This window comes from Electrophorus electricus, chromosome 10 (assembly GCF_041902795.1).
Source record: "Electrophorus electricus isolate QZ-2024a chromosome 10, ASM4190279v1, whole genome shotgun sequence".
NCBI lineage: Eukaryota > Metazoa > Chordata > Actinopteri > Gymnotiformes > Gymnotidae > Electrophorus > Electrophorus electricus.
In genome coordinates this window covers 3,946,228-3,972,111 of record NC_137506.1, presented here as the reverse complement: position 1 = coordinate 3,972,111, position 25,884 = coordinate 3,946,228, and the positions used below count along the sequence as shown (strand labels likewise).

Below are 25,884 nucleotides of genomic sequence, written 5' to 3'. Positions count from 1 at the left end.
GGGCTGATCTATCATATAGTCAATCCGTTCATGCATTCAGAATAAGAACCAATTGGTTTATGAGCATGAGAAACACATGACATAACATGAACAAAACACAAGGCATAGCATAAATAAAAGCTAACATAGGTTTATTCACAAAGGTTGCATTATTGTCGAAATCCTTATCCTCGTATCCCCTGGACAGAGTAACCAATAGTTCCTTAGCCACTAATTAGACACCTAATAGTGACAATGGGGCTGTTACTCCTGGAGTCATATTGCTGACATAGTGGAGTAAGGTATACTAACAGTAGACTAAGGCATAGTCATAGTGGAGTAAGGCATAGTAACAGTGGAGTAAAGCATAATAACAGTGGAGTAAGGCATAATAACAGTGGAGTAAGGCGTGGTAATAGTGGAGTAAAGCATAGTAGCAGTGGAGTAAGACATTAGCAGTGGAGTAAGGCATAGTAACAGTGGAGTTATGAATAGTAAAAGTGGATTAACACATAGTAACAGTGGAGTAAAGCATAATAACAGTGGAGTAAGGTGTGGTAATAGTAGAGTAAGGCATAGTAGCAGTGGAGTAAGACATTAGCAGTGGAGTAAGGCATAGTAACAGTGGAGTTATGAATAGTAAAAGTGGATTAACACATAGTAACAGTGGAGTAAAGCATAATAACAGTGGAGTAAGGCATGGTAATAGTGGAGTAAAGCATAATAACAGTGGAGTAAGGCGTGGTAATAGTGGAGTAAGGCATAGTAGCAGTGGAGTAAGACATTAGCAGTGGAGTAAGGCATAGTAACAGTGGAGTAAAGCATAATAACAGTGGAGTAAGGCATAGTAACAGTGGAGTAAAGCATAATAACAGTGGAGTAAGGCGTGGTAATAGTGGAGTAAGGCATAGTAGCAGTGGAGTAAGACATTAGCAGTGGAGTAAGGCATAGTAACAGTGGAGTTATGAATAGTAAAAGTGGATTAACACATAGTAACAGTGGAGTTAAGCATAATAACAGTGGAGTAAGGCGTGGTAATAGTGGAGTAAGGCATAGTAGTAGTGGAGTAAGACATTAGCAGTGGAGTAAGGCATATTGACAATGGAGTAAGGAATAGTAATAGTGAAGTAAGGCATAGAAACTAGATTAAGGCAGGGTAACAGTGGAGTAAAGCTTATTAACAATGAAGTAAAGAGCTGAGTTGTTCTGTTCACAGCACTGTGTCATAATTTGTTCACAGGCAAAAAAGGCAGTCAGAGCTTTATCAGATGTTTTGGATCTGAAATGACTTCAATTTACCCACGGAGGTGGGGGTGGAGTAAAGAGGATGTTAATTATTGGAAATGTTTAATGTGGAGAACATGGAAGCTCAGGAAGGGACTGGCAGGAAAGATCACGAAAGTGCTTCATCAAGTACAGGAAATGGAGCAGTAATCAGCATAACCAGATGCAAAGCACAGCTACCCATTCACTTCCTAGGAAGACAACAACGATGGCATTCAGCAGAGAGAAGAATTTCCTAATCATCACAACTGCAGCCAAGCTTAGCCCTTTTAATTCCTGCTTTAAATGAAATATGGATTTTGGTTTTGCTGACCTTTTTGGTCAAGTTAAAGCTCTGAAAACAAGAGAAGGCTTTCTGATGCAAATCAATTGGCGTAGAGTGCCAATTAATGCCTATTTACCACAGAGAACAGAGACCCTTGAACGCCACTAGTGTATGATTCCTGAACCTTCTGAGGGGGAAAAATCCAGTTTCTTTCTGTTCTTCTTTCTTATTTGACTCAGACGCACGCTCTAACACCTGCACTGTAATACAGTCCCCCAGAACCTTAGGATCACAAATGTCTAGACCACTCACGAACATGATTCTGATTCTGTCCATTATTCCACCAAACAACCCGCCAGGAGCCGTAACATTTTCACAGTTAACAAACCAGTCGTGCCCTTGAGACAGGGAAAGGTCATGTGAGGTCATCCAACCTTTTGAGGATTAAAATGACTTAACCCAGGATTTTTATACATGAAACCAAAAATCCTGCTTCCATATGCATTGTATTTCAGACTTACTTAAGTGTTTCCATTATTAGGACACTTACCTGTGTCCTTTACCTTAAAACAGACCATCAAAGCTTTTAACCAGCAAATGTCACTGATTAGAATCAAGTTTCAACAAAATGCAGTGTTAGCCTTGGCCATGCTAACATGCTTCTTAAAATTGCATTTTAAAACTTTCCTACTTTAAGTAGATACCTAACAAAACATCAAAACATTTTTCTCAGATCAAGTTCATCTTCAAGTTAATCTTTAATATATAGATTCTGTACATCAGCTTTTTATTTACAAGGGCATTTACAAGAATGTTTCCTTGTCCAGAACATTCAATTTAGGGTTTAAATAGATTGCAAGCATGTAGAAAATCACAAATACAAATCTACACAATGAAACTAATTCTCTGGTTCAATGTGTTAGGGGGCAATTTAAAATGGTTTTGGCATCCATCTGGAAACCTAAGCCAACAATGACAAATTTGTTCACACTACAAATCCTTGCTCGAGATGCCTCTCTTCATGTATCAGGACTCATCTGTGATTGTGATGAAGACAGCCTTTTAAATCTGCCTTTATATGCAGACAGATTTTTTATTTTTTTTGTATGCGAGTACTTCACAATTTACAATTCAGAGTTTTCTGGTACAGTGGAGTAGTCTTGGCAACATGCTGTAGTTTGCCCTTGACAAAGACACTCTCAGAGCCAAACCAGACAATGATGAAAGGCTATGCTTCCTTTGAGACAGAGACAATACCTCTGTCAGAGAGTGAGTGGTTTTAGTATGAGATGTGAAATGTTCTTTTATACCGGTCAATGTAACAGCAGGTGTTGGTGGACTGAGTGTGTGCAGGCAAGGAGAAAACACAAAACTGATCCTGAATCAGAATCCAATCCAGTGGTGGTAGCACTACAGTGAGCCTCTTGAGCTTCTGATCATTCTATCTAGTACAAGTTTAATACAAACAGAAATATAATTCTAGGAATTTGGAATCCATGAATTTAAAGAACAGTCTGCAAGTGTGGGATTTAACTGATTGTAGCTTGAAAATTGAATGCAAAACTATAGATGTGGGAAACTTGGAATTCTTGGTCTGGGCTTCTGGATGGCTTTGTGATAGAAAGCCATTTACCACTGGAGTTCAGATATTATTTTATACATGGCAAAGCAGCAACAGAAACTGTGTTAATGTAAATGCATATCTCCAGAATCATAGTGCAGAACTGCGATAGCTTTATTTCTTTTTGCTTTTTGTTTGGAAGTGTTTTCCATCTTTGACCAGTAGTAGCATACAACTGGAAAGAAAGGGGGTTTGTTGACATGTCCCTGAAATTTACTGCACATAGAATGTGACAGATGGATAGGACAGCACAACCATTTCTCCAGTGTAATTTCTCTAGTGCCACAAATCACAGCCTACGCACATACCATGAAGCCGTCACGCACTTCATATAGCAGCTATTTGGAGAGAGGAAAGGAGAAATATTGCTATTAATAAAAATCATAGTAAAACTGCTTGCTATAACTTCGTAATATATATATATATATATATATATATATATATATATATATATATATATATATATATATATATATATATATATATATATAATATTATATTATATTATATGCCCTGTTCTATATGTGGTTGTATTTTTTGGTTTGTTTGTTTGTTTGTTTGCATCTTTTTTAAAAATGATCATCAATAATCATTATTTATGCTGACTTGTTTTAACCTTTCCAGGACATGGATGCACTGATGACTACAATCTCACCTGGTTGAACCTTCCTCTTAGCACCGAAAGGGAAAAAATGCCAAGTCGTCATGGCGACTGTTTGGCAGGCCCCTCTTCTGGGTTGAATTTGCATACAGAGCACTGGGTAGGCTGACAGCCGTCCTGCCTCCACCTCCATCTGATTCACAATTACACTCTCCCCCATCATTAGCTGCTCACGAGGTCGTGGCTGGCGCGTCTCGCGCTCACCGTAATCACTGTTGATGGGGCTGGACTGCCACTGCACTCGCTGATTGCGGTAAAATCTCAAAAGACAAACTGAGACTTAGTGTTTGAGAAATGTCCTGCCTTGTCAAGGACTCACTTGTAGTGTCATTCGTCCGCGCCGAGGAAGATGAGCACCCTCTGAGAGAAAGGAAGAGATCACATCAATTCACATGCAAAACAACAAGGAAAGACTGTGGTGATACGATAAATAGGAAAGATGGCTGTGGTCTTAATGAGACCAATCATGTTATTGTTTCTGCCTACCGCTCCTTTCTGATACCTAGAAAAAAGAATTACAAATTGAGCGAGTCTGTCATGTAGAGTTAGGGTCAGAGCTTGCCATAAAAACTGGTGGTTTGCCCAATGCAGGTCTCAAGGAATACTACAGAACATAAAGTAATACTTATTGTCTTTACTGAGACATGTTTGGCTTGATATCATGCGTGATCTTTGCATTTAAAACACACACCACTACCACCACTAGAGGGGAGTGTTTCCACTATTCTGAATCCCATTTAGTTGGAATCACAGAATTCCACATTCACTGTCTTGCTGCCAGTTAAAGAAAAATATATAAAACAACATCAATGAAAAAAACTGCCTGTGCAGGTTCTTTACTAAAAGGCAGGAACATTTTATCATGGACAGGTGCAGAGTGGGAAGGAAGAGACAAGCAGGTCTGCTAGCATCATTAGATGCTAGCATCATTAGACCAGTCACACTGGTATAGAGGTAGTCCAGACCCATACAGGCACACAAACTCATGCTTACACTCACACTTCTCCTTTCTTATTGTGAGTCTCTCTCTCTCTCTCTCTCTCTCTCTCTCTCTCTCTCTCTCTCTCTCTCTCTCTCTCTCGCTCTCTCTCTCTCTCACACACACACACACACACACACACACACACACACACACACACACACACACACACACACACACACACACACACACATAAAGACATTTCACCTCTTACCCCTGCCAAATCTTTCAGAGTGACTTTTTCAAACAGGGAGGGCGTCCACAGGGCACAGAGCGTCTTCTGCTTGAAAGCTGCCCAAAAGGACAAAAACAAACATACCACTCATTTTTGAAAAGTGATGATCTATCGATATTGTTTCTTTATTAAATAAACTGTTTATGTTGTAGTAACAATAGTTTAGCTTTAGTATCTACTGATTATATCCAGGGTGGGCAACTGTAATCTACTGCGAATCCTGTAAATTGCTCCAGTTGGCTAATGCATTGATTACTGGTAAATTGGATAAATACTGACTAATTTCTTTGTAGATATTGTGGGGGTTTTTTCTATGACAACTTATTGCATCTTCAGCTACATTTTCACTATCAATTGTTCACATAAAAACAAACTTAACGTAGAAAATCTGTCAACAAATATATTTTGGTTTAGCACAGATCTGAGCAAATATTTGCCCAGAGGGGATTTTAGAAGTCGGAGCCCCGTTACTAGAGAGGAAGGGTGTGAGGAGGAGGAGGAGAGTCTGTTTGTTTTCAGAGTTGGAGGGAGGGGCCCAGATCAGGGAGGTTTTAGCCTGTGCCATTGATACTCTCCTCCCCTCCTCCTCTCCTCCTCTCCTCCTCTCCCTTCTTTCTTTATCCCTGGCACCCCCTCCCTTCTTTAGGTCTTGCCCCCTGTTTCTAACTCTTCTCTTCAGACCCCTTTGCTCTCGCAGTCCTGAAGCAACTTCTCTTCTCGGTAAGTAAAATACACGGAGGTAAACAATAGATCTACGTTAAACTTCATTGAGATTTAATTCTATTTCTGTTGGATGGAGCCATTATAAGAAACTGGTGATAGGGAAAAAAAAAGTTGAAACATCTATGCCTTGAGTAGGCTGTTTTTGCTGCTATAAGATGAGGTTCAGGGAGACTTTGTTTTGTGGTATTCATGTCTCCAACCTCTGTGGAAGATGAATCTTTTTATACCAGTCCCCCTACATTTTCAGTTTTACTTATTTTTTTCGCATTCAGTAAACAGCATTGTTACGCATTCAGTAAACAGCATTGTTACGCATTCAGTAAACAGCATTGTTCAGCTTTATTTCTCTACATTAATTTAGTATCCTTGTTGTGGTTTATAATCATGCCCTAATCCTAGATCCACCCCCCGCAGGTTCTTTCTTTTCCTGTCCTGCTTGGTGGTTTTCTGTACGGATGCTATTCTTCCCTTAACAAAGCTTTATCTCCTCCTTGTGTACTTCTCATCGCAGACATGCGGCATCGGTCAAGCCCACTCTTCATCCCCTTGCTCCTCTTCCTCGTCTCGCTGCCCTGTGCCGAGGCCAAAAAGAAGACTAGGCCGAAGTCAGAGGCCGGCAGCGGCAATGCCGGCCCTACGAGCCAGCCCGCCCTGAGCTCCGGAGAGCTGAGCACCAAAGATGGCCACCGGTGCACCTGGGCAGTGCACGAGGGTGGGAACAGCATGCTGCTCCAGGTGAGATGCTCCACCCCCGCGGGGGAGGCCTATACCTGCCAGTTCTCAGGCAAACCACAGGAGTGCTCTGCCTATGGTGTCCAGCCAGCCCAGTACTGGAAGCAGGTGGTGGGGAAGCTGAAGAAGAGGAGCAGCGCATGTGAGGGGGAGAAGGTGTTGAAGACACGTCTGTGCAAGAAAGGGCCGGCTGCTGCCCACATGAAGCTGACCGAAACCAAACCGGGGGGCGCGGGTGGCCGTGCTGAGGGTGGCAGCAAAGGGGAGCTGATGGGCAAGAAAACGGGCAGTAAGGAAGGAGCCAGGGAGAAGAGGAAGCAGGCCAAGGCAGAAGATCTGGAGGAGGAGCCCATGCAGAGCGATAGGGAGGCAGATTTCGGGGACGGCGGCGAGGCCGCGGCAGATACAGAGACAGGAGAGAGCTACTGCAGCGAGGGCTGGCACTCCGTCTGCAGTTTCTTTATCAAGCTGCTCGATGGCTGAAGCCACTGGTTCTGAAGTTCAGAATTCAAAGTTGCTTCTGGCCAGTGTGTGACAAAGAATGTTGGATGGACCAGATTCCACACACGCGCACACACACATGCACACATACACACGCGCACACGCGCACACATTAGAGATAATGATGTGAAATCCTATCAAAGACAACAAATTATGCATGCTAATTCATCCTATGTTAATATGCATTTTCTAAATAATGTGGGTTTTAACAAATTATAGATGGTGAGACATTTGGGAAATATTTAGAAAGTTAGACAGTTGTTTCTTTGGATATTTAGTGATGACTAAATCTTTGTAAATGTTTTGTAGACTAAATAAACTAACAATTTGTATTTAAGAGATGTTTGATCCTTTTATGTGTAAGATGGACAATATCTGCTATGTAATTTCACTAAATATTTTGTTAACTTGTATTCTACAAATGTATGAATAGAGAGAACACATTTGTTGAATTTTTGTGTGTGAAGTTTTAAAGGTTTTTTTAAAGTTTTGCAAGTTTTAAAAATGCTACTGCCTTTCTTCTCCATGAAATCTGAGGAGTTTTGAGCTTTTAACTGTGTCTTGATGCACAGGGGCAGTTATCTAATCTTGAACGTCTATGGAAACAGAATCAAAGCTTAGACATGAGCTGAGCTAAGAGGCACTTGTCCTTTTACAGCAAATCCTCATGTGACATCAAAATGTCTTTTTACTCCAAAAAAAAAAAAAAAAGTGGAACAGTTAACTTAACAATGTGGTGAGCTAAGAAACAAAAAAATGGCTAAATATATGAACAATGCAAAAAAGAAAAGAGAAAATGTGTGGTAAGTTCTTCTGACCTTCATGTACAGTTTTAAGAAGTGATAGCTGATACAGTATGGAATGGGCACCATGGTAACAGGAAGCCTCAGCTATACCGAGATCAAAGGGACATTTATCCTTAAGAAGTCAGAATGGTAGGTAAACAAATGTGCATGTGTGTGTGTGTGTGTGTGTGTGTGTGTGTGTGTGTGTGTGTGTGTGTGTGTGTAAGGAGCAGGTGTATTGATGCAGAGGTAACAGCTTCCTTGTACCAACATCATCATGGCCTGCTACAGATGTGATTTCTGTGCATTTTCAAAATAATTGGTTTTTTTATTGAATTCATAGTTACAGATAATAGGAGTTCTCCCTCTCTCTCTCTCTCTCTCTCTCTCTCTCTCTCTCTCTCTCTCTCTCTCTCTCTCTCTCTCTCCCTCTCTCTCTCTCTCACACACACACACACACACACACACACACACACACAAACAAATACAATTGCAATTACAGAGAACATAGCTCCAATCGATGTTCTCTGTTATTTGAGAAATGAACATCCTTACCTTTTTGAAAGAAGCACTTATAATTAAATGAAAAAGGAATAGGCTCCTTAACCTGGAGAATGAAAGTGGTGAAATTTTAATTAATTTCATATTTAAAAAATTTATTTCTTTATTAATTTCCATAAACTGCACAGAATCTTTTAGGAACTATAGAAGATTAGACTCTATACATGGCCTGGTATGATTTTTTATATGACCTAAGAGACTGAGTAGAGCGGGGAAAATATGTGTAAAATATATTGTTTGAATAGACAGAACAGATATGTTGAATTTTCATAACAAAACACCAAAACTGTGCCTCTACTTTCAGTCAACCTACATCAGTACAAACACAAAATATCATGAAGCAGGGGGCAGAAAGGGACAGGCCAAAGGAAGGAGCCAGAGAGCGAGGGCTTGTGCTCCCGGATTACTATTCCCCAAACACAGTCTGTTGTCTGGCTGATGCAGAGCGTTAATCGGAGAGACTAATCACCCTTTTGTATCGTAGCAGACCTTGGAGACAGCTGAAGATTTAACTGAGGAATGATCTCACTTGCTCTTAGAGTCTCAGAGCCGGGGGTGTTGTGTCTTGTGGACGTTAAATTTGTGTGTGTGTGAGAGGGGGGTTATGTCGGGATAGCTCCCCACACACACACACACACACACACACACTCACACACACACACACACACACACACATTGAACAATGAACATTTACATTTTCATGGAGGGAAAACAGAAACTTTGTTGTACTTTTTAAAACAGCTATGGTAAGATAAGAGTGAGGGAGAGAGAGAGAGAGAGAGAGAGAGAGAGAGAGAGAGAGAGAGAGAGAGAGAGAGAGAGAATGAGAGAGAATGAGAGAGACAGAGAGAGAGAGAGAGAGATTGAATAATTGATGCTATTGGGAAAATCACCCCAGTGCTAGACAGCATAGTTTTCATTCTAATTCTTAATCAACCCAGCAGGGATGGTGCCATGATGATCACATGATGGTGACATGATGATAACGTGATGATGACAAGATGGTGCTGCGATGATGACGTGATGATGACATGATGGTGACGTGATGATAACGTGATGATGACGTGATGATGACGTGTGGTGACGTGATGATGACCAGATGGTGCTGCGATGATGACGTGATGATGACCAGATGGTGCTGCGATGATGACGTGATGATGACGTGATGGTGACGTGATGATGACGTGATGATGACCAGATGGTGCTGCGATGATGACGTGATGATGACGTGATGGTGACGTGATGATAACGTGATGATGACCAGATGGTGCTGCGATGATGACGTGATGATGACGTGATGGTGACGTGATGATGACGTGATGGTGACGTGATGATGACCAGATGGTGCTGCAATGATGACGTGATGGTGACGTGATGATAACGTGATGATGACCAGATGGTGCTGCGATGATGACCTGATGATGACGTGATGGTGACGTGATGATGACGTGATGATGACCAGATGGTGCTGCGATGATGACGTGATGATGACGTGTGGTGACGTGATGATGACATGATGGTGACGTGATGATGACGTGTGGTGACGTGATGGTGACGTGATGATGACGTGTGGTGACGTGATGAAGACGTGTGGTGACGTGATGATGACGTGTGGTGACGTGATGATGACGTGTGGTGACGTGATGATGACGTGTGGTGACGTGATGGTGACGTGATGATGACGTGTGGTGACGTGATGGTGACGTGTGGTGACGTGATGTTAACGGTGATTTGATGCTGCAGTGTTGATGACCTGATGGTGCTGTGATGCTGCAGTGATTGTGACATGGCAGTGATGTGATGGTGGAAATTTGGTAGGATGTTCAATCATTAATTATTGATCATGCCCTACAGTCATTGCATCAGTGGTAGGGATTGGGGGAATATGGATTATATTTAATTTAAAATGCATGCAAGGATCCAAAGTAAATGACAAGAAAAATTGTCAATTGAATTGTTTGTGAATTTGGACATTTATTTATCTAGTATGTATGTATGTATGTATGTATGTATGTATGTATGTATGTATGTATGATTATTATTATTATTATTATTATTACTATTATTATTATTATTATTATTATTATTATTTATCTTTCTTTTCACAGTAAGGCGTTGAATAATTTTTTTTGGAAAATAATGTATATAAAAAGTGTTTTAAGAATTAGCAGGCACTTTCCGTGAATGATGTAAATAACAACAACAAAAGCCTTTACAAATATTTGATTATAGATTAAGTTATAGAGTAGTTAATTCAGAATGAAACGCTAGTGTCCTCCATGTTTGGGTCTACATTCTATGACAATAGCATTCTTTGACACTAGCATGAGGGCAGTGGTATCTCAGTGGTTAAGGTATTTGACTCAATCAAATATTATCAAATGTTTGCCTGTTCAAGACCCTTAATCCTCAGTTGCTCAAGATGTGAAATGTCAGAATTGTAAGTTACATTGGATAAAAGTGTAAATGAAGGTTTTGAGCATAACATTTCATGCCTTGTGAGATTAGGAAGGCTTGTACTGTGATGGATCAACATTCACTGCTGAAAGTTGAGGGAATTGGGTAGGTTTGTACAGGGACAGTGAAATCACTGAAATGTCAAAAAGAAAGGAAGCTGCTTAGATATACAATACAAAGAAAAAGCAAGAGCCCATATATAGTATGTGTGCTTTGAATTATTCCAGCCGTACTTCCATACTTGCACATCACAGAGAATCACAAACCATTAACTGCAGCTCCCAGGGTTGGCCGGGGTATAACAGAATTCTGCTTATTGCACCTTTAAATATGACTTCAGGTGATTATGCACTGCATACTTCATTGTATTTTATGGCAGAATTAAAATATTTGGGTCTATGCAACATCAGCATGAGCTTTGTGTGTGTTTATGCGCGTTTTGAGTACAGTCCAGAATGCAGAACCACTCTTTACAGAACCAGAGTATTTTTATTAAATACAGAGTAGAAGCGTAGCCAGAATATCAAACACTTGTTTCTGTGCATACATTCACTCACTCACTCACACACTCACACACTCACACACACACACACACACACACACACTCACACACTCACACACACACACACACACACACACACACACACACACACACACACACACACACACACACACACACACAAACACACAAACACACACACACACACACAAACACACACACACACGTACTTTGTCCTCACATAAATCAAGTGTTTAAAACAGGCATCTTGCCAGACACCCCACTGAGGTCCTCCTTTCCCAGCCTACCACCAGGCATAGCAAAGACACATCTGACCCAGCACTCAAAACCCCACAGGACACCCTTCAACCACATAAAGAGATTCAAGCCTCTTCCCACATTGGAACAGGATGGTACAAAATGGGGTGGGGGTGAACTCTTTCGGACACCCCTCCTATAGTGTCTTTTCTAAAATGGCATCTACCATCCCTCCCTGCCCCCTTCTACCACTGTCCCATCACTTTAGGCCCATAGCTTCACGTTCAGGCCAATTAGAGAATAAGAAAAGAGTTTAGAGGCTCAGAAAGGAGTAGATTACTCGCTCCTAACAGAACAGCAGCGGGAACCATAGCTGCATGGAACCACGTAGCACAGGGACAGTTCATGCACTCACAAAATTGTGTGTTACACCAGTAAGTAAACAGTATAAGGTTACTCAACAAGACTGTAGCGCATTAATGTCCTACATTAGTTTGCTCTATGTATATAAGGATTTGCACTCCCTGTAGCTTACTTCTAACATATAGGATATAAGAAGAAAAGAAGAAGAAGAAGACAAAAAATAGTGTCTCTGTGCTTCTAAACCCTTTCCCAGTTGCTTATGGCAACTACTCGTTTACATAATGTTTTATGCTAACATTTATGTTTGCACATTCATGCCAGCTTGATAATGATTTTGAAATACTAATATGAGACTACGGTGTTTGCAACCGAATGTGTTATTTATTAGCTATGCTATGATTTTTTTTACTCCTTCACTGTCCTAGTTGTTAAAACTTGCACAAAGGATAACACGAGCAAGAGGTCTAGCTTTCAAATGTTGGTTCATGTTATTAATGTATGTTTTTGTTAGTTCGGTCAATAATACGGAGTTAAGGGATGTAGTGCAATACAAATTACAGAAGAGTATCTCAGAAATCTGGATGCTTGTCTGAAATAAGTGTCAGAAGTGAGACTAAATATCTAAAATTACATGGTGATTTATGTGCATTAGACACTTACGGAAAGTGCTGGATTGTTCACAGATTATAGCAGAAGACATTCCTATATGAGGCACATTACAAGATCTTAAATATTCCAGATAATTACTAATATGAAATCATTATGCACACTTTAACCCCTATTTTGGATAAGATGCAGAAGATAGAACAGAAAGACTCTTTGAGTCTTTGGGGTTGGTCAAGATAACATAACAAATGCCAAAATACCTACAGAATCAGTGATTCGACTGACGTTTACTGCCTGACACAGTATCCGAAGCTTCTGGGATATAACAAACAGTGTCGTTCATGTCGTTCAAGCCTCTCCCTCGCTGTTATGCAAATTCTAAAGTCATTTCCCTTTAAAAACAAACATCAGTTTAATAAATCCACAAGCGTTTGCTTACTGAATCTCAGTATCCTATTTATATTCATACCTCAGCAAACACTGCAGTGCTGAATTACCACGAAGAGAGTTGGATTTACTCTTACAATGTTTATCATATAAATAAATACATACATTTAGAGACACTCCAGGTGCGTTTTTGTTTTGTCTTAGATAATCTTGTTTTTAAGACCCACACTACACCCACCTTTGTGAAGTTGTCTGTACTGTCTAGTCTATTGTTATTATTTAGAGCTGTCACATTTCATCTCACAGCACCTTTGTATGAGCTACACATATGTGCATTTGGCAAATAAGACCTTGAACTGAATCCAATTGAATTTTGTCCAGCTGATGTCCATAAACCACTACGCCTAATTTAGCGTTGGAGGGGTTTTTTGTGCAGCTGGTTTTTAGATTACTTGATGGTAACATTTGTGTAAATTCAAGTTCAAGTTCAAGTTCAAGTTCAAGTAAATCTCCAGAAAGAGAACATTTGTTGCAGAAAACATTTGAAATTGATTGGTTTTGTATTTGTCTTTGACCACGACTGCTTCACTTGTTGCAGGATTGTCTCACTTGAAAATCATTTTGTGTTTGTGATGATACTGTCGTCAGGTTTAACTGTTATTCTGCCCTATAGTTTGTATCTGTTTTAAAGTGAAGGTGTACATTGGTTTACAAAGAAAGGTTCATGTTCACTTAGGGGCATGTGATAGCTGAGTCTTCACAGTCCTCGTGGTGATGGAAAGATTCATTTACATTCACATTTACAGCCTTTAGCTTACACTTCAAAGCAACTTACAATTATGACTGAATACAACTTCAGTAATTGAGGGTTAAGGGCCTTGCTCAGGAGCCCAACAGTACCTAATTATAAGGAAACTGGAAAAGAAAAATGTAATCTTTTTTTCCTTTATCTACATTGGATTGTAGGATGTAATTAATTTGATTACAACAATTACAACACTTGAAGTATGGGATTATTTTAATCACAACGCACTTAGTTTATTCAAGGATTTGTTTTGTGTTCATGTGTTCACGTGAGCGAGACTTTTAAGTGGGTAACGACAAGACGCTTGACTTCACTTTGTTAACTTGCAGTCACTGTTTTTAAATAATAAAGTTTAGAGGCTGAGTCTCTACGATCTTACAGCACCTGTCGCCAGAGTGAAAGGCTAAAAATCATATAGGACTCACGTTGAGAATTAGATTTCTACCACAGCCTAGACAGAAGTGGCACCTACCGGTGAAAATATATCACTACATGTTAGCAGAAACGTGACTCCACTAGGTACCACAAGGGGGCGCATAGATAGTCAGAAGGAGAGACAGACAAAACCACCATGTAGCATTTACGATTATTTCTGTTAACAACACTATAACACCCAGGCACTATATTTAATTAATTAGGATATTATTTTATGCTAGCCCCAATATTAGACTAGATTCTATATATCCTCATTCCTAATGCAAATACCAATTGCAAATACTATTGTTTTCACTGAACACCTTTGGACCCTCACAGTTAAGGATTTGTCGTGTCCAGAGGAAAGGAATTTTTTAATGTTAATGGCCATTGCATTAATGACCTGTTTGCATTGCCAGTTTCTAAGCTTCTATAAATACTAGCAGCTTCTATAAATTCTAATTCCTAATGTAAATGGTAATTGCAAATACAAACTTCTTGTATTTATAGTTACACAAAGGAGGTTTTCTCTTCTTTTTAGTGGGTAATTTGGCTTGAGATATGCTTTTACCCCTGTGACCTGGATAGCAAGTGTCTAAGTATAAGCAGCTTTCTAGTCTTTCAGAGTGAGAGCCAGGGACCGATCAAATGTAAGAGAGCATATTCTCAGGAGAGACGTGGGAGGTGCAGGTGGTGTGGGGCTTGTTTTAGAGGTCACCATGCCCTGGGGGATCTCCCACCACACAAACATCTGCTTCAGTCCTGTCAACGTTAGCAGACTTGGCTCAAGTGTGTTGCCAGCTGAAACAGTACAAGGACGTTGGACTAATATCTGACCCTGAAAATGAGGGACCTTTGACCCAAACATACCAGATTCAATGAAAAAAAAATGTAATTTCTACATATGTACATTTCTACAACCAATATTATCTATTATTTTTTTAATTATCTTATTTTTATACAGGCAATAATAGCTCAGCAGTTAGGGTACTGGATTCACCAGTAATCAGAAGGTTACTAATTCAAACCCCACAACTGCCCAACTACTACTGTTGGGCCCCTGATCAAGGCCTTTAACCCTCTATTGCTCAATCTGTACTTGGACACAATTGTAAGTTGTTTTGGAGAAAAGTGTGAGGCAAATGCAAGTTTCTGTATTTATTTTGGGCCTCATTTTCCATGCCCACACTCAGGAGGTCTAGGTGAGTTCTTTTCAAGGTTGGTATTGTGTCCTCTGCCATGAAGCATAGTGCCAGGTTTGCAGTATGTGAACAATACTAACGATGCCAGCCACTAACTACAACCAGAGCTACTCTGAAATATTTAGGCCCTTCATCAGCTGTGAAAGCAAAGTGCTTCTCCATTCTAGGAGCTTGAACTAGTTTATGTAAGAAAAGATAGATGTAAAATGATAACATTAATTCAATAGAGATTGCTTGCACAGCTGATAAAGGACCTCTGATAAAAATGCACGGCTTCTCTGGAAACCTTCTGTACTTCACTGCAATTTTGACTACCTCTACATATTTTACTACAATACACCAGAGTTGCTCCCTGGAATCTTCTTCAGACAAAAACATCAAAGACATGTTTGTCAAGAGTGGGATAAATGACCAGTCAAATGGTAACCGTGGTACTGTAGCCTCAAAAGCCTGCAATTTCTTATGAATTTTTCAGAAGAAGATAGGAATGGCTATAGCGAGGTTCATCTCCAATAAGGTTCCATGCAGTACCTGAGAGGTGTCCTACTAAAATGGCATGAAATAACCCAAAACCAATGCCGAAGCACCACGTGGGGGCAGATAAATATTCAGAAAGAGAGATTACTCAATATGTAGTATTTAGGATTATTTCTGTGTAATAAAGCATCCAACATCCAAACACTATGTTTAATTAATTACTTTATTCAAGGTTCGTTGTTAAACTAGCTGCTATTAATCCTACTTCCTTATGCAAATACAAATTGCAAATGCTATTGTTTTCACTGAACACCTTTGAACTATTACAGTTAGGGATTTGTCATGTCCAGAGAAAAGGAAGTTTTTAATGCTAATGGTCAATGTATTAATAATATCTGTGTACATTGCCAGTTGTTTTTATGGTAGCAATGAAGTTAGGAAACAAGAACTCATCTGCACTTTTGGAACGTTAAATCACCATCAAATTATGGCATGATTTATAAATCTACTGTTTTGAACTGTTTCACCTCCTAGAAGTTTATAGAAGATTTTGAGAGAGAGATCTGTGTGAACGTGTGTGTGTGTGTGTGTGTGTGTGTGTGTGTGTGTGTGTGTGTGTTAGGAAGTAGAAATGAATTATAGTCACTGTATTATAACTGCTGAAAATAAAACAGTCTGCAGATAAATGCATGAAAATAAAATTAAAAACATTACCATATAATGTACTGCAATTTCCATATATTTTATATTCCATAAATCTCCCATATATTTAAACAGATTTATGTTCAGTAAATCCTTAGCAGAGCATTACTATACTGGATCAAAGCACAGCAAGCCTCTGTAAGCCTACTTTAATTTCATTTACATTTCAACACACTACAAGGGCAAAAAGATTTCATAACAGACCCTGGCTTCATACCAAATTAGATTCTTACCAAGCATGAGAGGTTTCAGAAAATCAGAGCGCTGTATTCTCTCTGAATCCCCACCCCTGTTTTTTCTATGTCTACGCCAACCACCAGTCTAAAAAAAGATTTGACACAGAGGTAAACTTGGTATGTCACAACTTTCTCTGATGCAAGACTTGCTGGACAGATAAGAAATGTCAGCTTAGTTAATGTGTGTATAACAGGGCTAATACTAATTCTATATATAGAATTTACACCATTTCAAGAATTTCTGTCCCTTCAAATTTTTAAGACATAACATGGATTAATTTATAAACTGGCTAAACTCAGACTGTCATGTCCAGTGGCTGTTAGTTCAGACATCACAAATTTTCCATATGACTAACTTTGATCACAACCTTCTAAAGGTTACGTTACAGTTTTTGTAACGTATAACTCGTAAGGGCTCCTAACCTGCTTAAGGTTTCACCCATCTGTCGGGACATCACTGATTTGAATTTCAACAAAGCCTCAGCCTTCAGTAACTGGGACTCAAAGGGAGCCGCACTGGCTCTGCTCTCTGGGGGGGAAAAGGAAGACCTCTCTGTCATTATCATGTAACAGTAGTAAGCTGAACTTACAATCTGCAGTTTTTCAGCCCACCAAAAGCAGGTTACTCTGTGGCATCCCAGAAGGCCAGGCCATAGGGACCATAGGGCATGATGTGAATGACCCGATACAAGCCACCACTTTTGATTACACGCGGCACCTGAAAACACTATCACAGAGCTGGAGCGCATGCACACTGATACAGGAGATTATAAGGGCAGCCCACAGAGGGGATTAACACCACATATTGATGAAGCCATCCACGTTAATCATTATGGTTTCCACAAATGTTTGCACACATTTCCAGAAATTACAGCTAGCTTTTTGAGAAAAACCATTCACCAGTCACCAAAGTTTTTTTTTAAATATATAATTTTGTGTAAAATAATTAAATAGAATTAAATGCTCTATTAGCTTTGTAGAATTCCTATTTGAGTGGTGAATATTTGCTGCCAATTGTGACAAACAGACAGTAATGGTATTGCACAGTAACCTGGAACAAATGTAACAGAACTGCATAGTAACCTGAAACAGCAGTTCAAGGAGGCTGGTGAGGTAGAGAAGCAGGCTCCGGGAGAGCTCCATGAAATCTTCAGGAGGAATTGCATGTCTCTCTCTAAGGAGAGAGGTAAGACAGCAGATCAGGTGTCATGTTCAGCCCCTGCTAGCATGTATGTTATCATGGTTACCCTGTCTTGTGTTTGGTTTTTTTTTTGCTTCTGTGTTTCATTATTACCCCTTTTTGTCATTGAGTGTTTCGTTTCATTATGTTCGCTATGTATTCTCATGCTCATATGCGTCCCCCTCCTAACCGCTCAACATTACATCAGGAGACATGCAACCTTGCTTTTAAACCCATTTGTGTTTACAAGGCAACTACTGGGACAGAAACACAGTGGTCACCTCACATCACCTGCTCCAAAGAAGACATAGACCACCATCTCTATAACACCAACAGTGATGCGGTAAGGTTGGAGGTCCTAGGGGAGTGCAGTACCTTGATTAATCTGCCTCAGGCCACCTTTAATTTTAAGAAGCCCAAGGTGGAAGAAGTGACATTTACAGCATTCATTATTATCCATTACACTGTACAGTATTAAACCCTGTTTAGAAAATAATCATGATTACCAATATGGTAATACCAATATAGGCGTTGACCAAGGTCTTCCCAGCAACGTGTTCTACCAGTTTCTATGGTAATGTACTTGGAATATATTCGCAGTGCAAGTGCTGGATTGTACTCCGTTCAATTCAGTAGATCATGTTTCACAGCTGCTTAATAGGTGCAGGTCTTTATGAGCAAGCCAAAGAGGTCAGTGACAAGGAAAATCCATAGACACATGGTCAGACAGCTTGCCCCATTCTAGCGCTCTGTTGAACATTTACAGAATATGCTGGTCTATCTGATTTATACCACATACTATAGAAGCTTCACATGCCATATGAACTTGTACAGTTTGACAGGCGACGACACATGCATGCACACAAAAATTAATTACATAGGGAAAAAGGGAGGATTTGGGCATGAAGACAATGAATTATGGTTCATTTATAAAAGAGGTAATTCAGTAGAATACAGACAAGTCTTATAAAGGTCTTTTGCTCTGCGTAGGTTAAGGCACCCTACACAATACCACACTGGTGTAGCTGAGAGAGAACAGGCCTGCTTGCTAGGAACTGTGTACACCTACAAGCATCAATGTAAACAAATGCTCTTTGTGAGTAGGGCTAACTATTTAACCAACCATCAGCAGAAGAGTAAGTACACATGTGTAGTTGCTAGATTTATTATTTCCTTGTAATAAAACATGCCACACGAAATAAGAAGGTTTTTTATTTTTTATCTTTTGCATAAAAAGCAAAGAAAAACTTTTTTACAAGGAATACACCCCCTCCACTCACACATATTTTAAATAATACCTTCTCTGATAATTATAATGATATCTGTGAAAATATTGTCTGACACCATGCCTGGATAACATAAACATTGCTTTGATCAAACTGAGGTAGGTGAGTACATGAAAAAAAAATCTCATGTCTTATCTCTTAATTTAATTTTTTGTTTGTTTTCTGGTTTGTTTGGTTTTTCAGCATACAGGCAACAAAACAGTTTTAATGGATTTTTACCATTTTATAAAGAAATGCAAAACGAAGCACATGTCTATATATTTAATACAACAAGCAGAGCAAGTAGCCTGAAGTTTCTTTGTTTTTAAATAAAAATGATTGTTAATTAATCAAATATGTATGAATTTTTTCTTGTTAAAGAAAGGAAAGACAACCTTTTCATCATGACAAAAGAGTAGATCTTATCTTCAATCAATTAGGTGCCACTTTCTCACAACCACTCTACTGTTAACTATTTGAAAGTATTTGAAGTAACACTTGGATATTTGAGGAAATACCTCCAGTTCAATAGGTTAATCAACTGGTCGACGTGTCACCTGATGTCATCAACAACAAGAGAGTTCTTGAACTCTTGAACTGGATTTCACTTCTTTGTCAGGCCTACAAATCATGACCAGTATGCGGTCAAACTACTAAACTGCACTTTGGACCAAATGGCCAAGGTAAACATCAACAGGAGGAGGATGGGAAAGACCATCCACAGATGAGGGTCTGCAGGTTCAAACAGAATGGTGCTAATAATAATTTAATTTATATATATATATATATATATATATATATATATATATTTTTTTTTTTTTTTTAAAGTATATATATATATATATATATATTTTTTTTTTAAAGTATATATATATATATATATATATATATATATATATAGTTTTTACTGCTACATTTAAAAAAGCAAGAAGATCTTTGTGAAATTTTTCAATCCAATTGAGGGGTTGGTTTTAAAAGATTAAATAAATGAATCTGCAACATAATGATGTCTGGTCTTCCTTTAATAAACTTTCGTACCTATATTATATTGAAACGATAGTCAGTCACCAAACTCAAGTGGGATATTATTTGAACCGGCAGGGGTCCACACAACCTTCCAAGAAATGTGTCATCTGCCTTGGCTCAGAGGCCGGTGCGTTGCTGAAATCTCCTGTGGATTGGCCAGATACCATTGTTCTCCGATTGGCCGAAACTGATTTTTGTGCCTCTGTTATTGGCTGTTAATGGTTCGATTGGTAAAATATGCAAATTAGCTAGAAGGGGCTGTTGAAATTGCAGCGCCCGCCGACACTCCTGCGCCGGTAAGTGGAGCGTTCGTGGGGGGGGTGTCGGTTAAAGCACAGTCGTAATCCCGGTCACACGAAATCCTCTCGCTACAACCTCGGATTCACGGGAGGTTTTCCTGAAATTGTTAAACCTCTTAAAGTCAGGTTGTTCAGATCCGCCTGCCATGCGATTTTCTCCTCGCGTTTTAAAGATTTTCAATTATTTCTGCAAGGTAAGGAAGTTTGCAGAAGTATAATGTATGAAGTGTGAAAAGCCATAGTTTTTGTGAGAAATGTTTTCTGCTATGTAAACGGTAGGAAATGAGACGGGCCTATGATTGCTTGTTGGAACCTAACGTTTTATCTTGGAATTATAAATAGCAATAACATATATAACATTTGACTTTATTTTATCATAGCTACTTGGACAAGAATCTTGTGCAATTAGTTTAAGTCTCTGTGCAATCACTGAAAGATTCTCACTATTTAAAATAAAATAAAGCTGTTGAAATAAGGAGGCACGCTTCTGCACTACGTCCTTCTTAGTTTTGCTCATTTATGAACTTTTTAAAGACTTGTGCATAAGTTCCTACATTAAGCGCCCCTCCAAAAGAGCTGAACACAGATGTAGGTTAATCGTTTTTCCATATTTGTATTCAGGGAGTAATGAACGGGAAAATGGCGCTTATGTGCTAACGCTGCTGCGTTGTGTTTGTCTCTGTATGCGCGCGTGTGTGTATGTATATAGTGTTCTGCACTTCTTTGAGCGCTCAATGCCGGGTCCGGTCATGCCCGTGGACGTGGCGGTTCAGCTGTACATCGGCCACTCGCCGCCTCTGCGGAGTTTCCTCAGCACCTACGAAGAGTGCAGGATGAGGAAGCAGGGCGGCAGCAGGTGCTACCAGTCCCTTCGGCCCTGCCTCAGCGCCAAGGCCTCGCTTGCACCCCGCTGTCTGGACTGGCAGACTCCCAAAAGCAAGTCCAAGAAGAGGGTGGTGTTCGCTGACTCCAAGGGCATGTCGCTCACTGCCGTCCATGTCTTCTCTCCATCCGACAGCAGGGAGCGCAGGCCGGCGTCCTCGTTGCAGTTTGACGTGAGCGAGCTGGAGGGTTCGGTGGTCGGCCTGTATGTCGGCTCCCCCCAGAGCAGGGTCCTGGACTTCTCTCAGCCCGCCGCTGACTACCTGGACTTCCGCAGGCGTTTGATGAAGAACTGCGTGTGCCTAGAGAGCTGCTCGTTGCAGGAGAAGGCCCTGACTGGGACGGTTGCCGTGCGCAACCTGGCCTTCGAGAAGTCCGTCCATGTGCGGATCACCTTTGACTCGTGGAAGAGCTACCGGGATGTCGCGTGCACGTACATGAATAATGTCTACGGCTGCCAAGACACAGACACGTTCTCCTTCACTATTGAGCAGCCTGCGCCAGTGGCACTTCAGAATAAGGTGGAATTTTGCATCAGCTACACCACTGGAGGGAAGACGTACTGGGACAACAATAATGGGAGAAATTACGGAATGGTAGCGGCCGCTTGGAAGCCGGACAACGAATGGAATTCACAAGCAGAACAGAAGAATCCACAAGAGCTCCCAAAGCAGGGGACAAAAAGTGATATGGGGCTGGATCAGTTTGGCAGCCCACGCAACTGTAAGGGATTCATCCCCAAGTGGCAGAGTTGGGGGTGCATTAAAACTAGTGCCCCCTACTGGTAACCTGTGACAGTTAAAGATAAAGAGTTTTAATGGGACGTTATGTAGCTCTACTTTCCAAAGTACTAACAATGGCATTAGCATTTCTTCCCATAAGGCTTTTAGAAGCTTGATCTGCTGTTGTAGATATAAGCTATATATACACTGATTATTGATTATTAAAGTATAAAGATGGAAGATAATTTAAAATTTGTTCGAAATAAAGAATTTTACCTTGTTTCATTGAAGTGAAACATTAGAAGCATGCTTCATTGTAAAACTAATGAACCATATTCAGCTAAATGGACATTTTTTTAAACCTTTAACATCTAATGTTATTTCTGTTCAATACTTAACAAATATCTACATTTGTTGTGTGTTATCAGTGTGCCTTGCATCTGTTTACGTGTATACTGATCTGCTGTAATGAACTTTGAAAAGAGTCCAAACTGCTACTGTTGTCCTGCCAATTGGAAAGGAAATCCAGCCATGTTATTTAAATTTACAGTAACCTTTTAAGCATTTAAATAATAATTAAATCTGTAAAGCGTGGCAGGTGGGAACAGCTGGGTCACTATGAAGGGCTTCCTTCATATTGAAGGGTTAATTTCTACTTGATGAGGCACTTTTATGATGATCAATGAAAGGAAGCAGTAATACTGAAACTTTTATTGATCATAAATTACTCTTCAATTATTTCAGCACCATGGGATTCGATGGTTTCAGATTGATGCTATAAGCATTGATCTGTGAATTAATCACATGTAATTGCACCAACTAAAGATGAATGTATAAGCTCTGGCTATTCAGCTGTGTTTATTTCCTTACATAGGCGTCTTGTTTGCAGCTGGGATGGGCCGTTGCTATGTGAATACCAGTGTGACTTGTGGTTTTGTATAGTTTGTGTATGGTGAAGAAGGAAAGTGTTTTATAATGGGATTGTTATGTGAGATGTATGCTCAAATATGAAGCTGTCTTGTGTGGCTGGTTGCCTGTCTAAATGTATTTATGTGGTTAAAATAAATTCCCATATGTTTAAACAAATTTTCTGTTTACCTTGACTATATATCAGAAATTGCGACCCCTTATATTCATATCAAAATAATTCAATTCTAAGCATAAATGTGCTCAACCTCATTAAATATTTTCAATATAAAACATCACTCTTGCTGTAGGGGAAAGATCAACATTTTGCTTAAGATAATGGCTTTTGAATGAACTAATGAAATTGTATGGTTTGCCTAAAAACTCTAAAATAATGCAATAGGATAATGCAAACACACACACACACACATCTGATCACCCCATGGTGAATATACTCTTTACCTTGGAGGGAAGTCAGAAGTAAACACAGCATTACAGGAAACAGAGAATCACTACAGTATCTGGGTCAGATGATGCAAAAGCGACTGTAACAATTTCACAATATTAAATTATATATATATATATATATATATATATATATATATATATATATATAAATCGTTTAATAAGTGCAGGTTTCATAGCAAATGCAATAGTCCCATAATATATTCACTGTATTTCATAAAAAGATAAACTTATTTGTAAATGGAAATTAATGTCTGTTATCTCTTGACCCTAACAGAAAATTTTTTAAATAATCCTAGATTTCTATTTAGTTCAATTGCACATCTAACTAGGAATAAAACTGACACCAATCCTCAGATTACATCACACAGTAGTAATGAGGTCATTCATTTCTTTTATTAGGAAATGAAGCACATTAAAGGTAACATTAGAAGTATTAACTTGACATTGGGCAGCTACATAGAGATCACAACAACCAAGCCAAAAATGACTCTAGAATCCTTTACACATATCCAAGAGCCAGAATTTACATCTCTGATCTCACACTCAAAATCCTTCACTTGCTTACTAGATTCACTGCCCACAGACCTTTTTAAGGAAATCCTACCTGAAGTAATTGAACTTTTACTAAATTTAATAAACCCCTCCTTGAACATTGGCTATGCACGTAAATCATTCATATTAGCAGTAATCAGACCACTTATCAAAAAATCTAATCTTGACCCATGTCAGGTGTCAAATTACAGGCCAATCTCAAACCTTCCATTATTTCCAAGATCCTAGAAAAAGCTGTAGTTCAGTAGTTAAGATCATACCTGAATCAAAACCAGATACATGAAGTCCTCCAGGCAGGGTTTAAACCTCACCATAGTACAGAGACAGCACCAATTAAAGTAGTGAATGACCAGTTGTGGGCTTCTGACCAGGGTTTTATCTCTTTGCTTATATTGCTTGAACTGAGTGCAGCATTTGATACTATACATCACAACATTTTATTAGCTAGACAACAAATTTGTTGGGATTAGGGGAATATCCCTTTTCTGGATTAAATTTTATCTAACTGGTAAATACCAGTTTGTTAAATGGAGACTTCTCAGCATACAAGAAAATTAGCTGTGGTGTCCCACAAGGATCTTTTCTAGAGCCTTTGCTTTCTTTTTTATATATGCTACCTCTAGGTGATATTATACGCAAACACTGTGCTAGTTTCCACTGCTAAACTGATGATACTCAGATATATGCCTCAGACAAACCAGAGGACATACATCATCTTAGTATTAATGAGGAATGCATAAATGATGTCAGACAATGGATACTGAGGAACGTTCCCTCACCTAATCCTGACACAACAGAGGTGCTTCTATTAGGCCAAGAAACAGATAGGTCCTCGCTCTATAATTATTCAATGAACCTCAATGGTCTTCCAATCACATCTTCTCTAACAGTTAAAGATCCTGGAGTAATTATGGGTTCCAGTCCCTCATTCAAAGCTCATGTAAATAATATTTCTAGGACCACCTTTCTCCACCTCAGGAACATTGCAAAGATTAGGAACACACTCTCCTTACATGATGCAGAAAAGTTAGTCCATGCATTTATCACTTCAAGATTGGACTATTGTAATGCCTTACTATATGGCTGTGCCATTAAGTGCCTAAACAAGCTCCAGCTAGTTCAAAATTCAGTAGCCAGAGTTCTTACTAGAACTAGAAAATTTGATCACATCACTCCTATTTTAGCTACTTTACTTTGGTTCGCAGTAAAATTTCGTATTGATTATAAAATACTTCTAATGACCTACAAAGCACTGAATGGTCTTGCCCCATCTTACCGTAGAGGACCCCTAGTGCATTACGACCCACCATGCCTGCTTAGATCAAAAGGTGCATGCCTATAAAGCTCCCACACCATGGAATAACCTTCCTGTAAATGTTCAAGACTCAGACACAGTCTCAATATTAAAGGCTAGGCTGAAAACCTATCTGTACAGTAAGGCATGTTATTAACTACTTCCCATCTTAGGTAAAGGTGTAGATATGGAGGTCCATGCATGTTGAGAGTTTGGTAAACTGGGATGTTATGAAGCTGCCACTGCACCTCTCTTTTGACACTCAAGTTTGCCGACTGAGAGCAGTGGAGTGCTGATGTTCCAGGGTGCGCTCATGCCTGTGGTTCCTTCTGGCTCTATCCTTTTAGCTATGCTGCCATAGCTAGATCTGCTGGAGTTCATCTTTGCACATTATATTTATATTTACACACCCTTGTACCTGAACATGCCTAATAATCTATTCTCTCTTTCTGCCAAAGTACACCTAACCCAGATGTCCCCTGCTGTAGCCTCCACCCCAGCTCACTACTTCTCCATTGGCCTTGATGGACGTTCTCATGCGGGATGGCTTCCGGACAC

The 25,884-nt window shown here is 39.6% G+C and overlaps 3 protein-coding genes across 4 annotated transcripts in view; 2 read left to right on the top strand and 1 right to left on the bottom strand.

Annotated features, from left to right (window-relative positions):
* Positions 1-25,884, bottom strand: part of pcgf5a (polycomb group ring finger 5a) — a 67,522-nt gene that overhangs the window by 2,602 nt on the left and 39,036 nt on the right. Inside the window, exons 9-10 of one of the 2 annotated variants that reach the window (XR_014125639.1) lie at positions 5,004-5,080; positions 4,130-4,170 (exon numbers count right to left, since the gene is read on the bottom strand). Coding sequence is in view for 1 of the 2 variants with exons in the window: in XM_081722011.1 (XP_081578137.1) it covers positions 5,018-5,080 (63 nt within the window). In the remaining variant the exon portion in view is untranslated. Of the gene's footprint in view, positions 1-3,819; positions 4,171-5,003; positions 5,081-25,884 lie in introns of those variants that run through there. The other variant, XM_081722011.1, reaches the window with a different exon arrangement.
* Positions 5,600-7,317, top strand: fgfbp3 (fibroblast growth factor binding protein 3). Its single transcript, XM_027029538.3, has 2 exons — positions 5,600-5,744; positions 6,259-7,317. The coding sequence occupies exon 2, from the start codon at positions 6,261-6,263 to the stop codon at positions 6,960-6,962; it is 702 nt and encodes a 233-aa protein (XP_026885339.2). The 5' UTR covers positions 5,600-5,744; positions 6,259-6,260; the 3' UTR covers positions 6,963-7,317.
* ppp1r3ca (protein phosphatase 1, regulatory subunit 3Ca) lies at positions 20,237-23,192 on the top strand. Its single transcript, XM_027029535.3, has 2 exons — positions 20,237-20,696; positions 21,212-23,192. The coding sequence occupies exon 2, from the start codon at positions 21,237-21,239 to the stop codon at positions 22,170-22,172; it is 936 nt and encodes a 311-aa protein (XP_026885336.2). The 5' UTR covers positions 20,237-20,696; positions 21,212-21,236; the 3' UTR covers positions 22,173-23,192.